This window comes from Sinohyriopsis cumingii, chromosome 2 (assembly GCF_028554795.1).
Source record: "Sinohyriopsis cumingii isolate HCF-2022 chromosome 2, ASM2855479v2, whole genome shotgun sequence".
NCBI classification, from domain to species: Eukaryota; Metazoa; Mollusca; class Bivalvia; order Unionida; family Unionidae; genus Sinohyriopsis; species Sinohyriopsis cumingii.
Window position 1 is genome coordinate 7,499,341 of NC_142962.1, and position 19,171 is coordinate 7,518,511.

Consider the following 19,171-nt stretch of genomic DNA (forward strand, 5'->3'; position numbering starts at 1 on the left):
TAAAATTAGGTTGAAACTGTAAGTGAACCAGTAACAGGGAAATAATGGCAGACATCACTGTGTCTAGGAAGTACCAGTTTATTAGATTGTGTTTTTGTAATTCATTGGGCAAATATATTTAGAAAAATATACAATTCATAGAAAGCTAAGCCAAGTTATTATCTTGTTAAAGTTTAGCTTTAAAATGCAATTATGCAGGACAGTGCTATGTTGTGAAATTCATGGGAAGGGCTGTAAGGTCAAAGTTCTTTTCTGACTAGACTTGTATTTGTGAAAATACGTAAAAAAGGAGCGAAGCTGATATTATGTAACCAATGTGTAACACACTACAAGTAGACAAATAAATAAACCATAAATCTGCAATCCCCTCAATGGGCTATTCATATACTGACTTTAAACATTGATTGTGTTACCTTTGAATAGCTGTGGAAATATTATATCAGCAACAAAGAAACTAAGATGAATAAAATTAGAATGATGACGTATTTGCTCTCATGTACACATACAGAGATTGTTTCAAACAAGTTTCCATTTTTTTTTAAACTGCCATTATATAGTGAATTTTCATAAAGTAAAAGAAAAATAATTCTTGTTTAAGGGTAGATGAAAAAGCATTTTGACTAACATGCAATTACAATACTGTAATCTAGTTACTCCCAGCAGTTAAAATTCATTACAATTTAAAGCTTCTACAGTGTTCTTAAGTCATGTGGCCAAAATACACTGCATATGATTATGATAATTTTTTTGTGTGAATACAAAATGTGTTTGTAATATAAAAACAACTCATAAAGTTTTTACTTGAAAATAAAATATTGTTTAAAACCAATGTTAAATGCAGATATGCATACTTAGAAATAGAGGGCATAATTCAAATAAGAGAATGAAAACAGATACATGCATACATGCACGATATATATATATATATATATATATATATATATATATATATATATATATGGTACATTTAAAAAATATATATATATACATATATATATATGACAATATATATATCAGGGATCATCCTGGGCTCTGCCAATGTCATAAATTGCTATACTGTTCTTCCCTTATTGGCAACAAATTATACCATCTGGCTATTTTTTGGGCGACAACCTTTTTGGATGTTTAATTTGTACATACAATAATGGATTTGGAGTGGAGACATTCAAAGGGACCACGAAAGGAAGCCACAAACTTGAATACACAATGAATCTAGAATCTATCTGTTACATAACCAAATCCTTTCATGGTACTGACAAACCCATCTTTACAGTGCATTGTTGCATCATAATCTGCTTATGTTGACATCTGGCCTGATTACTGAATGCTGTGATACACTCAGTCAAGCTACTAACTATATCTACAATCGACCGACCCCTGAAGATGCGAACAGAAACAGCTACAATGAATTGAACAACGACTAATCCTTCTGTTGTTTTTTTAAATGTACCTATAGGTTTGCTGAAACTTCAGAGAAAACTGATTACCTTTGAAGTACTGATTGCTATGTATAAATACAAAGCAAAAGAAAAAATCTCATTCAGAATATATAGTCAACTGTGCAACTTTATCATAGGTAAACGTAAGTTAGACGTTGCATGTTCATCATCTCATCCTAAGAGTAAATTAACAGCATTTGGATGTAGTGCAAATTCATCAGCCATCACAGTCACTGAACCTGATGTTATACCTGACAGTCCAACATCATCTACATGTAGTGATGGTAGTAATGCTTCAACTGCAACACCAAATTAAAATTTCTTGACAGCTGGAAACTTGGGCATCCGTGGCCGAGATATGATACAAAGTTAAAGCAAATGTTCTGTGATATATGTATCAAGGCACAAGTCATCAATTCACTTACAACTGGTTGTGATATTTTGAAGGAGTGTATCACCAAACACGAATCCAGGCAGGGCAAGTAAATTATGTTAATTTTGCTCATTGATCTTTTACTTTTGATATCAATCCTGTGTTACGACTCCAGAGACTTTAACTATGCAACACGAAATAGCAAAACAAACAAGTTCTGCCAGATTGAAAATAATTTATTTCTCAAAATACAGGAGTGAAAGAATTAAATTAACTTACATCATCGTGAATGAATTCCTATTTCTTAAAAGTTCTTTCAATTCCAATAGTTCCAAGAAATCCAAATGCGTTCCAACAAAAAATGCATCTTCTGTGTTTAAGTTTCAAATGTATAGCAAGATTTCCAAAGAATTCAAATAATCGTTGAATAAATTTAGTTTATACCAATCAGTTAGAGTGTCATGCAAAAAATAAAACGTTTCAAAAACCAAATTGGAAGACTGAATCCAAAAACACGCTGATTGCAAAATACCATTGGGAATTTTTTTGAGGCATATTTAAGCATCAATTTTACTAAATATTCACCAATCTTTTGGGTCCTGTATCACGTTAAATTTTGAAAGGTCATGCCGTTTCTCACTTTGGAGTGCATTATTCCCCACCATCCCCAATGTGCCCCCATTTCATATTCTGGTCAGCTGTAGCCAAACGGCACAATAGCTGATGGTTAGACTCAAGCCTCTTCGACACACTTCAAAGAAACAACATGTTCTACAGTGGGTGTATGCACTAGCAATTTATTGACAAGTAAAAAATGCCCTTTTTTTTTCATTATAACTAACAATGCCTAAAATGGGTGTGAATTTATGTTAACAGTTCAAATGTGGTCTCATGCTACCATACATGTGATAACTATTTTTATTTTTACTCATATATGCATTCATTGCTTGACAAACATGCCCCAGCTGCCAAGTGCAGAGTATCAATTCAAAAGTGTTCTCTATAGTATAGCAGTGTTAGGGACCAGCTTCACACTGCTAAAAGAGACTGCCATAAAGCTGAGAGGCTTTGGCTTTCCACCAGACTCACTATTCATAAGCAAATCTATGAAGCCACTAAGAAGAATGTCACAAATATAGTCCATGCAGCGAAATCAGCCCACTACACTACTAAGATTATGGAAAGTTCCAGCTGCAAAGAGCTCTTCGAGATTACTAACAAGCTAATGTCAAGGAACAAATCTACACCACTTCCAACTACCTTCTCTCTACCTGCAAATTTCTTCCGTGACAAAGTACAAACCATTAGAGATAAGCTTGAAACCACCATTTCAACTGACTCATCATCACCATACAGTTGGGATACAGAATTTGAGCGGCAACCATTAGCAGCATTTGAACCTGTCTCTATGGATTTTGTACGTACAATCCTGATGAAGAGTACACCAAAGTCATGTGAACTTGATCCAATTCCAACATCACTGCTGTTTGAGTGCTTAGATCCAGTATTGCCTTCACTAACTGATGTTATTAATACCTCTCTCTCATCCGGGGAATTCCCATCATTTTTCAAAACTGCCATTGTAAAGCCTCTGCTGAAGAAACCAACACTAGACCATAATGATTTAAAGAACTACTGCCCAGATTCTAATCTTCCATTCATACCAAAAATCTTAGAAAAGGTTGTTCTATCCCAGCTTGTATCTCATCTAAATTCAAACAGTGTTTTTAGCAATGTACAATCTGCATATCACCCTTGCCACAGTACTGAAACTACTCTTCTAAAAGTAGTTGACATTCTCTCCGCGTTGGATAGTGGAAAGATTACAGTTCTCACCCTCCTTGATTTGTCTGCAGCATTTGACACAATAAACCATGATATGTTACTTCACCGTCTCCAGCATGTATTTGGCATTCATGATACAGCCTTACTGTGGTTCAAGTCCTACTTGGTCAACAGGACACAAACTGTATCTGCAAATGGAATACACTCCAGCCCAGTTGATCTATGTTGTGGTGTTCCACGGAGGTCTGTTCTTGGTCCTGTCCTTTAAGTTCTGTACACTCAGCCGCTCTCATGTGTCATAGATCATCATCCAGTGTCTCACCAATTGTATGCTGATGACACCCAAATGTACAAATCTAGCTACCCAACTGATGTTGATGCTACCATCTAAGGTGTAGAGAGGTGCATTTCTGATGTGAAATCATGAATGACATGTAAAAGCTGCAGATGAATGATGATAAAACTGAGGCCATTCTCATCACAACACAAAGACTTTCTCATTCACATCCTTTACCTCAAACAATAAATATCAGCAACACCAATATTAAATTCACATAATCAGTACAAAACCTAGGTGTTACTCTGGACAGTACTCTCACACTGCACCAACATGTCATGAACATATGCAAGGCTGCATATCTTGAGCTGAGATGCATCAGCTCAATTCGCAAATATCTTTCAGTTGATGCCAATAAAACACTTGTGTGTTCATTAGTACTTTCAAGACTGGACTATTGTAACTCAATTCTGTCTGGTTCATCTCATTATCTGCTCCAGAAACTTTAAAACACAGCTGCTCGGATCATACTTAGAGTACCATGATCAGAGCACACCTCCCAGCTGCTCTGTGACCTACACTGGCTATCCATTTGATCCAGAATCAAGCACAAAATTTGTTCTCTGTGCTACGTTTCACTGTCGGACTCTAGTCCAACATACCTATCCGACCTCACCCATGTGTACACACCAGCAAGATACTTACACTCCTCTTCTGACAATCGTATACTCATTATTCCCACTACAAAAACAAAGTCATATGGACAGCGTTCTTTTGCATACCAGTGCCCAGCAACGTGGAATGAATTGCCCACTGAACTTAGACACAAAGATACAGTGATCACATTCAAGAGGGCTCTCAAAACTCACTTATTTTTACTGCAAGAACAAACTTAAAGACCTAATAATGTTTCCTACCTTAAATATTCTCGGCATGTCTTTTAATGTTTTCTAATTTCATGGTGTTTGTTTTTGTAATCATATCATTATATGTTTTTTATCTTATAGGTGTTGTCTAATGTTGTAAAAAGCTTAGAGCTTCTAAAGATTAGGCGCTTTACAAAGTTCTCATTATTATTATTATTATTATTATATTTGCATATAACACTGCTTACTAAATAAGATTTATTCTGAATTAGTTTTCTGGGGCACATATGCTCTATGATACGTTTCTTCATTCCTTCTTTTAATTTAATGATGGTAATTAATACTTATATATATATATATGGTACATTAATGCCCAGTGTTGACTCAGGCAAGTTTCTTTGGTAGGAATGGATATCCTATTTTGCTTGTCGATAAAAAGAATCTACAGCATTCAGTGATCATTCTTGGGATTTAGGAAGCAATTCACTACAAGCAAAGCATGTAAAGCACAACAAAAATAATTTTCCTAACTTCTGGTTGATGGTGTGTGATTTGGATTTTTAACGTAGCTTTAATAATTTTTCAGTCATATGGCTATGATGTCTGCAGTGTGGTAGTTTATAGTCATGTCGAGCACTGGGGCATCATGCTGCAGACATGTAGCAGGGATCGTCCTGGGCTTCGCCAATGTCGCAAATTGTGATTTTTTTCCCTTATTGGCGACAAAAATATCCCATCTGGCGATTTTTTTGGCGACAGACTTTTTGGTTATTTAATTTGTACATACAATCATAGATTTGGACTGGATAAATTAAAAGGGAGAACGAAAGGAAGCCACAAACTTGACTAAGCAATGCATTGGAATCAATCTGTTACACAAACAATCCTTTGTTCGTATTGACAACCCCATCTTTACAGTGCATTGTTACATCATAATCTGCTTATGCTGACATCTGGGCTGAGTACTGTATGCTGCGATACAGTCAATCATGCTACCGCACTATACCTACAACTGACCGACTTCTGAAGACGTCAATAGAACAGATACAATTAACTGAATGGCTAAATCTTCTGTTGGTTTTTTTTTTTTTACATATACCAGTACAATAGTTTTGCTGAACCTTCATAGAAAACCGATAACCTTTGAAGTACCGACTACTGTGTATAAATACAAAGCAAATGGAAAAATCTCAATCACAATTATGTCTGTCGCCAGTGCAGCATTTTACTCATTGATCTTTTCCTTTTGCCATCAATCCGTGTTACGGCTGCTGAGACTTAAACTCCGAAACAAGAAATAGCACAAAAAAACAACAACCAGTTTTTCATAATTAATAATAATTATTTATTTCTCAAAATACAAGAGTGAAAGAATCTCTAAACTGGGTGTGAATTTATGCTTATATATACGGTCCAATATTGCCAGGTGTTGACTCGTGTAAGTTTCATTCGTGGGAATGGAGATCATATTTTGTTTGTCGAGAAAATTTATACAGCATTCAGTGATCATTCTTGGGATTTAGGAAGCAATTCACTACAAGCTTTGTGAAGCTAGCCATGGGGGGGGGGGGGGCTGCTGATAGACTACTGGTGTCACCTGTCAGTGATGTGGACTGTGAACGTGGATTCAGTAAGATGAACCTCATAAAAACTGACATCAGAAATAAATTCTGCATCTCGTCTCTCGAGAATTTCATGAGAATCAGCACGTACAGATGTGAAAAATTAGACTTTGAAACTGCATTCAACAAGTGGGCCCTAAAATTGCGACGGATCTTCATGTAACACTTTGTAACATTTTGTTAATGCTTGTTGTAATTAAAGAATTAAGTAACCCATCTTTTGTAATTTTCATTGCCTGTTACATTAATAGACTAAATTAACACTTGGAAAAATGTACACTACTTGTTCTGGCGACACTTTTTGAAAATTGGCGACAAAATATTGAGGTTGGCGATTTTTTTGGCGACAGCTTTTTAAAAGCCAGGACCATCCCTGCGTAGCATCATGTTCCACCCAGTCACATTATCCTGACACAAGGCAGACCAGTCCTAATACTAACCTCTTAATGATGAGCACCAAGCGAGGTAGCTGTTAGTACCATTTTTACAAGTGTTTGGTATGACTCGGCCCGGGATCAAACCCACAAAGTCCCGCATCTGAGGTGGAAGCTCTAACCACTAGGCCACCAGAGCAGTTCTGGTTGATGGGGATGTACTTTGTGAAGCAAGCCATGAAGTTGGGGGGGAGGGGGGGCATTTAATTAATGAATGCCATGAAATCGATGGTACATTAGACGTCACTTATCATACATTGCAAAGTACAATAATAGGGTTTTAGTATTAAAATGTCATTAACTAAAGTTCCTTACAAAACTGTTCTTTGGAAAATAATATACATAATATAAATTTGCTTAATACCTGATGTTTCTATTAAAATGAGAGACTATAGATGTCAAGAAAGTAGATATGTTACATTTGATAATGCATTTATTTCAGGTGACAACAGTCACACTTATGCACTGACGGTGATGCGGGATGCAAAGACCATGTAAGTAGTGCAAAACAGTCATATAATGATTGATTTTGTAATATTATGGCTGTATTGCTTGCTGTCAACAAAGTAATAACTATCCCATATTTAACAATTTTAACTGCCTATTACATTAATAGACTTGGAAAAATATTTACTACTTGTTCTGGCAACATTTTTTTGAAAATTGGCAACAAAATATTGAAGTTGGTGATTTTTTTATCTAACATTGTTTTATAGTTTCCTAATTTCCCTCATAAGTTTTGTCTCCATCCACCAAAAGCAGACCGTTTATTGCAACTGTTTATTTTCAATGAATGCCATTATTAGCAATATCTAAATTACATCAGCGAGTACCCTTTTTAATAGTTACAAACCTGTGTTAGAATAACAAATACGTCTTGATTATCTGATGGCTTCACTCCGTCTGTTCTAGATTATATGCTGCACCTGATATTAACATTTTTGTTCTTAACCCATTTGGACAAAATCTATGTAAGTCCCGTGCGCAACTTATTTAATTTTATCAATGTTCAAATAAATGTAATTAATTTTATAAAACGTACTATTAAGCAGTTGTTAAGTAGTCGAGGGTTCAGATTGTCAGATAGTTGAATACCTTTTCCTTGACTGAATATGTTCAGCGCATATCCTAATAGAGATTTTTAGTTCATTCTTTTAGACGATCCAACGCTTGGTACTGAATAATATGGGAAGTATTGCTGTTGTTTTCCATCAGTGCTCATCTCTGACAGTTATACAGCAAAGCTGTTTCAATACTGGTAGCAAAAAGCATTCTTTTTTAAATCTTTAATTTAGATCGTTGTTGAACTCTGATATTTATATTGTAAAATTATGTTAACATGGGTACTGGAACAATATAAAAAAATTTACTCTTTTTTTCTCCAGCTTTGAAAAGTAAGAAATTATTTACCAAATGAAATAACATTAAAGACATGTTGATGCTTTGTCATTCAATGTTTCCAACATCAATTTATTATGCACCTTAGCTTTTGTTTGTAATTGCATCTGATGAATATGCATTTTTTCTTTCCACACTTACGTTCAAAACTGTTTTCCACTTGTTTAATAAACCTTTCCTTCCCATTCTGCTTTCATCTTGTTTGTGTAATGTCGATAATAGAAAAATAAATCACTTATAATTGAAAGTCTCTGTGTTCATATAAACTCATTAGATTTTTATAACAACACATACCGGAACACCACCAGAAAATTTGTTAAACAAATGTTACTGTTAACTTTCTTGATCAATATATCTATTATACTAACATTATTCATTAATGTAGTAATTACTCTCAAACTAGGACTAGGTTGATTTGGCCCAACTTCCAAGCTGATTAAATTGTTCAATTAGAGAGATGATACTATAACCCTTTGGCTTACTGACAGTCAGCACCAAATTCAGTCAATTTTGTGTTATAGAGGTCCATGCCATAAAGTCATCTCAGGATGACTTTGGTTATTAGGTTGGAATCCTTTCAATATAAAACTGCAAACGGCACATCATGCTTACACCCGCTTTTTTTCCCTTCAAAATAAAATGCATCTAATGATTTGAAGAGCTGAGCAAAAAGGAACAGAGAACATTTCTTTTTCGTTACATACAGAAGCAGAGTTGATCAAATGGAAAAGTTGCACATATTAAAGATTTAATAAGTAATTAAGGGATGAGTTCTCCCAGGGCGACTTCTCCATTATTCGTGTCTGCTATTGAAGGCGATGTGCGATTAAGAATTGCCCACAAGCTGACTAGCAAGGTGGAGTGAATCTCTTTTATACTTGGTGACCTGTGTGAGATCCCATTTGTATTTTCTTGTATAATCTAGATGATTCACATCTGTCATGGAAACGTATCACATCGATTCACCGCTGACTCACAGCTCCGAAGAATACTCAGACTCGTGCCCTTTGCAGCATCATGCTAATCACGACAGTACAGAGGATGATCCTACGAAGAATATTGGGGTATCAAAATGATATTTTTCAGGAACAAAGGATTATCCAGGGAATAATATATACCTGATCACCCTGATTAACAACCTGACCGGCATTTGCCAGTTGTGGATCAGGATTTGAAGAAGTGGCTACTGCAGCATCGTTCTCAGCCATGTTTTCTAATGTTGTAATCTTGAACCAAAAGTGGTTTTTGACAAATATTGTGATTTATCTTTTAATCAGCAGCTGAACAGAAAAACGTGCCTTCTTAATTTGTGTTATTATTTATATAGATTTCGAATGGGTGATACTTCGTCACTTGTAACAGTATCCATTTCAAACGATTATTCATGGCTATGAGATTAAGATGAAGTATACAACTTCCACATTCAAGATGGCGGGTATTAGAGATCGCGAAAAACGTCATTTTCCGTTACAGCAAATACAAGACGTTGTCAATTTATTCAAAGATCAGTTTTCAGACAGTGATGAACCTAATCTTGCATTTTTGTCAATAGTTTTGGGATCAATTGAACATATTCTTACAGTCAATCGTGCGGTGCCATACAATAGAGATGTATCAAAATGCATAGAACCAATATTTCCTGTTATACAGTTGGATACCATACAAGCGTTGTTTACAAAGTTTGTCACGCTTGTCAAGAGCTCCGTCGATCTGACTCGGTATCCAGGGGATTTTGCCACAAGAGAGTTGGTCAAGAGAGTTTCTGATGTGATTTGGAGCGGGCTGACGAGGGCATATTACAAAGACAGGGCCCATCTACAGTCTCTATACAGTTTTCTGACAGGTAGCCCAGCATAAGAAGTAGCATCTGCATAAAAAAGGGATAAATAATAAGAGCGATTGTTTTCTGTGGTTAATATATAGGTTAGGTTTATGAATTGATGATTGTCTTTGATCAGACATTTACTGATTGTAAGTATTCTCCTACCTTCCCATGTGAATGAATGAAACTCCTACAGATTAAAAAAAAAAAGAAAAGATTGCAGGATATTAAAAATTTTTCGCAGCTTAGTCATTTCATTTATTCATTTATAATTTCTAACTTGATCCAAAGGGTCACTAACACTGTCATCTTGTTCACATAAAAAAAACAACCCACAAGTTTTCTTTGTTAACACAGTTGCCATATTTGCTTGGGCAAGTTTATTTTTTTACTGACAGCATATGTGATGTAGTTTTCATCAAAAGGCTCTGAATAATGAATACGTTTCTGAGAACTATATCCTTTTAAACACATTAGAGTTTCCCGTTTTTGTATTTCATTTTGTTAAAATATAAATATTGAAACTAGAAATTGCAGATGAAAGTGGACAGTTATAGAAACTGGAAAAGGAGAGTGAGCAGTCTGGTTGTTTACATCAACAGCTTCCATTTGGTTCAAAATGAAGACAAGATGATAATGTTAGGGGCTACCTGGCATCCATCAGGTTAGAAATTGATGAATGAAATGAGCATGCTATGTGCATTGTTGTTATTCTTGAAGCTTTTTTGTTTTTAAAATCTGTGTAGGTGTACAAACAAATGGAAGGGTTAGCAAATACAATAGCTGTTTAGTTACACATAACATGGCCATTAAAACCTCAAGTAAGAAATATTTTCATAAAGTCGTGTATACTTTATAATATGCAGAGACAAGGAATGAAAATGTTAAATATAAACAGCTGTACACTGCTGCAGTTTTTAAATACTTTCTAACCCTCCCCCCCTGGAACATTCATCAGCACTTAAAGAGTACATGTACAGTCACCGTAGTAATTAATCAACTTCCCATTACCGACTCTGTTGATGTCATTGTATGTACATAATCTGATTAAAATCAGATCTCCACTGACCGCTTAGGGGTCATGTTCTGGTGACCTTTGAATTAGCCAGTGGAAATGCAGCTCTAAAATATCTGAAAGTGAATCAAATCATTATGCTCTTCAGCCACACTGCTTAGTCTCCCAAACGCGAACATATAAGACTTTATTTGTTTGGTGGATAGAATTAGCAATTATGGTAATAACATATGTCACCAAAACATGACCCCTTAGCAGTTGCTGTCAGATCTTCATGTAGGACAGTGGAGATCTGATTGTAATCAGATTGTGTATGCACAGTCAATCAGAATTTCTTCCTGTGATATTCCAATTTCAGAATCCATAGATAGCCATTGTAGATGTGCATGTTACATATATTAAAACAGTCATCCATTGAATTGAACTTTGGCAACATAAAAAAAAGAAAATACATGAAAGCTACTGAATGCTTTTTAAATATAAGCAGATTTTCAAATATGATGTAGAGCTTTTATGTTCTTTCTTTATTCTTATATCTCGTCAATATCCATTTCACTGCTGGGCAATGTTTAGCTCTTCTGGTGATAGACCAGAAGAGCTTATGTGATGGTCTGTCATCGAGTTATTATTTGACCATTGACACAAGTTTGTTATTGCTTCTCATCTTAACCCTTTTTGTACTGAAACTCAGACAGGCAGTTGTATTGATCTAGAAATTTGTTCAGTCAATTGTGTGTCGGTACAAGTGAATCCAGTGACATTGGTAAAATTTTTTTTACAGGAAGTTTTTGAAATAATTTTTCATTCTATTTTAAAAATTATGTAAGGGATATAAACTTGCTACCTGCTGAATCCAGTCCTTTTAAATAGAGGAACTTTAATCTGTTCTGTAACATGTAGGCAAAGGGCAATAACTCCTATCCATTACCTCCACTAGTCATTACAAGTCTAAACTTTGCTTCCTTAATGTAAATTTAGAATGTGATATATCCTAAGATTCCTTGACATTATCAGTGTCACAATTTGTGATCCACTCAGGAAATTAGATATATTGTGGGTACTGATCATTTAACTATAGGTTGTCTACATCATTTTACTTGTTATTTCTTCAGTTTTGGATGAATTTGTCACATTCTCTGTCTGTTTTGACCATGGATACAACCTGCTTTTGTTAAGTACATGTTGTCATTCATGGCTTAGTGTGACACTGCCTATTTTCACATACTCAGTAACAGTTGTTTTGTTAGCAACTTCTTCACATGCTAAATTGTTAATTGATGTTTGTTTCTTTTCTCTTACATTGTTTCCGTAAAAGATTTCAACCAAGTGCATTAATGTAAGAAATTTAAGTCAAGGGAAGATACACACAAGTCTTATTCGCATGTAATATGTGTGTGCACTATTTGGTTGGAAGAGGTTTGGATAGCAGTTTTATAGAAAGAAGCCAAGGTAAAGACAAAGCAATCTCACAAAGATAACATATATATTTAAAGTATTATGACTCCATGGTCGAAAACTAAGTAAAAGAAAAGAGTAAAATTCAACAAGTTCTGTAAAATTAACAAATAATTTATGTCCTAAAATAGGAAGTGAAAAATTAAAAATAACTTACTGTATGGTGAATGAAATTCTAAATAGTCCTAAAAGTTCTATAACAAGTACAAAATTATTGAGTATTCCAAATGAGTTCCAGTAGTATTCTGAATGAAGTTAAGCATGTTGTGCTGATGTGCCAAGTTTTAATGTGCATGTATAACAATGAAGTAATCCAAATGCCTTAAAATGAATTAACATTAATTCCAAAACAGCTACTATATCCTAAAGTCACAGCAATTTGTAATTCAGGTGATTAATTGAAATAAATAAATGCCTCAACTGAATTGAACACAAGTATTTGATTCTACAAAGACTGATGTTTATGCTAGGTATAATTAATTTTCAGTATATCATCCTTGGTATAAAATCTAAACCATGAAACAGAAATGGATGAGAGTCGAATAGGTATTCTAGATGAGTCTAACTTTGTCAACACGATCAGGAACTTTAGCAGCTAGCCAGTCACGATCAGCCTGGTTTTTTCAAGAAAGCCCATAACCTGAACTTGTCTCATCAACATCTTTACTTCTATCCTAAAACTATGTAATGTGTTAACTAAAATAACCTCATTTTAAAGTACAACCCACAATGTATAATATGTTGACCATTGCAATGTATAATCTTGAAAATTAACACACATAATATAGATATACATAACGTAAGCATACATCCTAAGTTGGCTTCTTTTGCAAGCCTTCTTGAGGACATTGCTGGTATCCCTCACCCATGTAAAGTATGACATTTACATCTGTCAGCTACAGTTATTCAAGCTGATAGAGAACAAAATGTTGAGGTTTTGCATTCTTATGCCTTTGAACAGATGCATTGTCTGATTCAGAAGATTATTTATTAAATTCAGGCTAAATTATATCTATGTTTCCATCTCTTGCTCTTGTATTGGTTTTTCTGACTTGTTGGAGGAGTGTCCCCCACCCCAATTTTAGGTAGCCCAGTTAGCGTAAGTTCCCAAGCATGGCCTTAGAGCCTGTAAGTCTGGGTGCACAGGGTTCTTGCTAGATCCATTGGATCCATTTTTTAATATAATTTCCATGGTAAAAGTGCTCCTGTTCATCTGGCCAGCCTCTTTCTCCATACAATTGTTCTGACAATACTACTGGCAAACCAGTCGGGCATGACGTATTTGTCTGGCAGACCCAGCTTACCATATGTTCACAAGTTATCTGCAGGGGAGGGCACATCACTTATACAGAGATGACTGGATTGCACCATCAATGCCACTGAGCATGGTTTGTCTGGATATGCAAACTGAACCAGAACTGGATGATATACAGTCTGACAATCCTCCTACTTGACCTTACTCGGATCAAACCATGGTGCAGACTGTAGATATTGACAAAGAGGAAGAGTGTCCACTCTGCAGAAATTAGGGAAATTAATGATGATCTGTCTGGAAGAATCTGTTATCTGGGGTATGCAAAGGCTTTTCTGAAAGCCAAGTTACCCGCTCCAATGCCTTCCATACTGACCGCCATCTCTGGATTAAAATTTGACAGTGGTTTGCATGTCTTCCTTATTGTTTTGTAAAGTGGACAAGAATGTATTTCATGCCACTTTAAGGTGCTTTGAAACATTTTCACCACTTCTTTGATACTAGTTTTGGCTTCATTGTTAATTTTCCAACTTGCAAAAAATGAGATAATGGACATGCTTGTGAGGTGATGGCCTGAATTGCATGGCTCATCATTCCACTGTCTTGGGAGGTGATAGCCTGAATTATATCGCTCATCATTCCACTGTCTTGGGAGGTGATGGCCTGCACTGCATGGCTCATCATTCCGCTGTCTTGGGAGGTGATGGCCTGAATTGTATGGCTCATCCTTCCACTGTCTTGGGAGGTGATGGCCTGAACTGCATGGCTCATCATTCCACTGTCTTGGGAGGTGATGGCCTGAATTGCATGGCTCATCATTCCACTGTCTTGGGAGGTGATGGTCTGAATCACATGGCTCATCATTCCACTGTGTTGGGAGGTGATGGCCTGAATTGTATGGCTTATCATTCCACTGGTCCTGGGAGGTGATGGCCTGAATTGTATGGCCCATCATTCCACTGCCTTGGGAGGTGATGGCCTGAATTGTATGGCTCATTATACTCTTGGGAGGTGATGGCCTGAATTGTATGGCTCATCATTCCACTGTCTTGAGAGGTGATGGCCTGAATTGTATGGCACATTACACTGTCTTGGGAGGTGATGGCCTGAATTGCTTGGCTCATCATTCCACTGTCTTGGGAGGTGATGGCCTGAATTGTATGGCTCATCATTCCACTGTCTTGGGAGGTGATGGCCTGAACTGCATGGCTCATCATTCCACTGTCTTGGGAGGTGATGGCCTGAATTGCATGGCTCATCATTCCACTGTCTTGGGAGGTGATGGTCTGAATCACATGGCTCATCATTCCACTGTCTTGGGAGGTGATGGCCTGAATTGTATGGCTTATCATTCCACTGGTCCTGGGAGGTGATGGCCTGAATTGTATGGCCCATCATTCCACTGCCTTGGGAGGTGATGGCCTGAATTGTATGGCTCATTATACTCTTGGGAGGTGATGGCCTGAATTGTATGGCTCATCATTCCACTGTCTTGAGAGGTGATGGCCTGAATTGTATGGCACATTACACTGTCTTGGGAGGTGATGGCCTGAATTGCATGGCTCATCATTCCACTGTCTTGGGAGGTGATGGCCTGAACTGCATGGCTCATCCTTCCACTGTCTTGGGAGGTGATGGCCTGAACTGCATGGCTCATCATTCCACTGTCTTGGGAGGTGATGGCCTGAATTGCATGGCTCATCATTCCACTGTCTTGGGAGGTGATGGTCTGAATCACATGGCTCATCATTCCACTGTGTTGGGAGGTGATGGCCTGAATTGTATGGCTTATCATTCCACTGGTCCTGGGAGGTGATGGCCTGAATTGTATGGCCCATCATTCCACTGCCTTGGAAGGTGATGGCCTGAATTGTATGGCTCATTATACTCTTGGGAGGTGATGGCCTGAATTGTATGGCTCATCATTCCACTGTCTTGAGAGGTGATGGCCTGAATTGTATGGCACATTACACTGTCTTGGGAGGTGATGGCCTGAATTGCATGGCTCATCATTCCACTGTCTTGGGAGGTGATGGCCTGAATTGTATGGCTCATCATTCCACTGTCTTGGGAGGTGATGGCCTGAACTGCATGGCTCATCATTCCACTGTCTTAGGAGGTGATGGCCTGAATTGTATGGCTCATTACACTGTCTTGGGAGGTGATGGTCTGAACTGCATAGCTCATCATTCCACTGTCTTGGAAGGTGATGGCCTGAACTGCATGGCTCATCATTCCATTGCCTTGGGAGGTGATGGCCTGAATTGTATGGCTCATCATTCCACTGTCTTGGAAGGTGATGGCCTGAACTGCATGGCTCATCATTCCACTGCCTTGGGAGGTGATGGCCTGAATTGTATGGCTCATCATTCCACTGTCTTGGGAGGTGATGGCCTGAATTGCATGGCTCATCATTCCACTGCCTATACTAATCTGTACAATGCTGTCGGGCATTTCTGCACACTTAAGGTTTACGTCTCTAGTACTGAAGCAAAATGCATACCGATTTCGACCAATTGACCCAAATAAAATACAGCAATGCTTACCATTTGAAAAGAGGCAATTGTCACCAGAATATTCTGTTCAGAATAGTATTAATTTTGGACACATGGGGATACCACCCCCATGTTTTCCTGACTTGCAGTATGTTGGCCTATTCTGCTCACAGCTTTGAAAAGATGTTTATGTTTATCCATCAGGCTATAGAAATGAAATACATTACTTGGGACTGTTTCTGTCAGCAGTTCACTCAAGTAATTAGGTCAGGTTTATAGCTAGTTTTACAAAATTAAACGGTACAATGCCAATAAATGGCAAGAGATATTAAGCAAACTAAACCGATCTTGTAGAAAAGTTAGTAAAGTTCAACATTTTAGAAAAAATAAGCTATTATGTGGAAGAGAAACAACAAAGAATAGGATGTAATGTATTTACAACATCTTGCTGATGGGGACAAATTACTGAAGAATTTAGAAACAGACTAAACGCTGGGTAATTTCTTGAGAATTTATGTTCTAGCAGCACGTTGACATGTTGTGTAGCAGATGATTTTTGTACGAGTGGGACAACTTCTTGCAAAATTGGAAACTGGGATTAAAATGCAGTATTGCTTTAAGGTATTCATTTCCATCTTTTATATAATGTATTTATTTGTATGATTCGAAAAGATACATATTTTTTCGGATTTTCAGGGTTACCAGTTCAAGAAGGTCATGGAGAGGCCCTTGGTGGGTCTTCATGTTGACATTTAGAAATCACATTTTCATATGCATTTCAAGTCGAAATGCAGGATATTTTTGTACACTTTATGAATATCACTTTCCTTAATTAAAGTCTGATCGTTCTTTTTTTTTAATACAAAATGGATTTTTGAACAAAAATTACACATGATCCATTGTTTACAGAATTAGCCAATGCGCAGAATTAGCCGACATGGTGGTACCTGATACCTGTGCCTGAATTGCATGGATCATCATTCCATGGCCAATGTGTTGACTGCCTATGCTTATCTATACCTGATACAACATGATGTATGTTTGCACTCCACTAAAGCCACATCATACCCCTGAATTATAGATGATCACATTTGGTGCACCATTACTCTTTGGGAGCAAGTTAGAAGACAAAAAGAACCTCTATCACTTTTGACTCGTCTAGGTTATTGAGTGAACTATAAAAGTCTGATCTTCATCCATCTCAGCATTTTGTTAATCTGGGTATGGAGTTTCTCACAAACCCCAATCTGGTAAGGCTCCCTCATATTCATGAAGTTCAGATCATCGAACTCATCAAGTCCATTTCCAACAGGACTTGGATCTCAGCCAGATTTCTTGCAACTTATAAGTCTATTTAATGTGGTGGCAGGCTCAATCCCACTTGCCTCTCTGTGTGCCCCTTACAGACAACCTTGCTGACCTAATGGTGACCCTTTTCATGTCCCCTTCATCAAAAAGTCATGATCATGCACAAGGTACAATCTTAACTACATCATTGGTGCAATCCAGGATGGCACATGACAGGGATTCTGAGAAGTCCCAAGATAAAATGACAGTATGTACCAATGTCAGTACTATGGTTGGGTGCTCACCTGTTTCCAGACTTCACTACTGTCAATGGCACATGGGAGCCAGGGGTTGACCTCTCCACATCAACTTTCTTGAAATGAAGGCTGTCGTTATTGACTTTCATTTCTGAAAGGATCAACATCAGGGAAAACAGTCCTAATTATGTTGAACAACTCTGTATTGGTAACTTTCCTTTTGACTCGAGTTTTCATTAAAACATTCTCACTATATGTCATTGGTCCTAAATTAAAATTATGCTTTCCCAAAATATGAACAGTCTCATTACATCTGCTTTTCCTCATCTATAGACTATATATACCTGTGTTTTTTAAATATATTTTTAAAGCTCTTCTGTTGTGCAAGATATGATCTTAATGCAGGAGGTAATTATGATTATTTTTGTGTACATTGTTGTCATCTGAATATATGTTGGTAAGTCAAATGAATATCATTAGGGAAGCTGGGGGATATGGTTCTAAACTGCAGTGGAGTGTTTTTACATTTATTAGAAACTGTAGTGGGGGGTGTTCACATTTGTTTGAAACTGTAGTGGGGTATGTTTACATTTGTTGAATATTGTGTCTCAATGTGAACATTGTTTATTTGAGATTTTTTTAATGATTGTGCATATTTTTGGTGACTAAACATCAAAAGTGATGTGATTGGATACAAAAAAGAAGTACACATTGACCTTTATGTATCTATATACAGTGTAGTAAAATTAAGTCCATAAATGTTTGAAACCAAATATGTCTATCTGCATATCAATCTGAGGTCTATCTGTAATGTGCTACATCCTCATACATTGAGAACATCCCTGATAGTGACATGCACTTGCTTTTTTTTTTTTTGGTATACTCAAGCTTTGCTGAAAAAATCTGATAATAAGGTGCCCGTGGGGCTTGTTGACAAAAAAATTAATTTGCCTGAGGAAACTTTGATGAAATGGGTAAATGTATTTTTAATCAATAAGTTGACATACCTGCCATAAAATGGCGCAATCAAAATCAGATCACCACTGACCTACGCAGTTACTTGATTCAGGGGGAAACTAATGTGTACACTCCCCAGTTGGGAAGTGTACACATTAGTCTCCCCCTGAATAATGTGCCTGTGTAGTCCTTTGTGAAATTGAGATCTGATTGTAATCAAATTTAAGCATGGCGTGTCATGCTAAAAATACAATTTTGTACTCCCAAACCCCCTTACACAGTCATGTTTCAGTAACCTTCAAAAATAGAAACAAAAACACCGCTTTCAGAGTATGCCCGTTACATGTAACATGTATAAATAGAAACATTTATGATTAGAGCTGATGTAAAACTATCTCTTGGACAGTTTAGATAGTGGTAATTAAAGGCAAAGTTGT

General features: G+C 36.8%; 2 protein-coding genes across 2 annotated transcripts in view; one reads left to right on the forward strand and one right to left on the reverse strand.

Moving 5' to 3' along the window:
- LOC149804302 (putative lipid scramblase CLPTM1) overlaps nucleotides 1-9,488 on the reverse strand; it is an 86,071-nt gene extending 76,583 nt beyond the window's left edge. The window contains exon 1 of the mRNA XM_089938620.1: nucleotides 9,313-9,488. Within this exon, the coding sequence (XP_089794746.1) occupies nucleotides 9,313-9,402 (90 nt within the window). The 5' untranslated portion in view covers nucleotides 9,403-9,488. The remainder of the gene's footprint in view (nucleotides 1-9,312) is intronic.
- A 40-nt stretch (nucleotides 9,489-9,528) lies between these two features.
- The window catches only part of LOC149804303 (menin-like), an 82,152-nt gene continuing 72,509 nt past the window's right edge, over nucleotides 9,529-19,171 (forward strand). Inside the window, exon 1 of the mRNA XM_089938609.1 lies at nucleotides 9,529-10,037. Within this exon, the coding sequence (XP_089794735.1) occupies nucleotides 9,596-10,037 (442 nt within the window). The 5' untranslated portion in view covers nucleotides 9,529-9,595. The remainder of the gene's footprint in view (nucleotides 10,038-19,171) is intronic.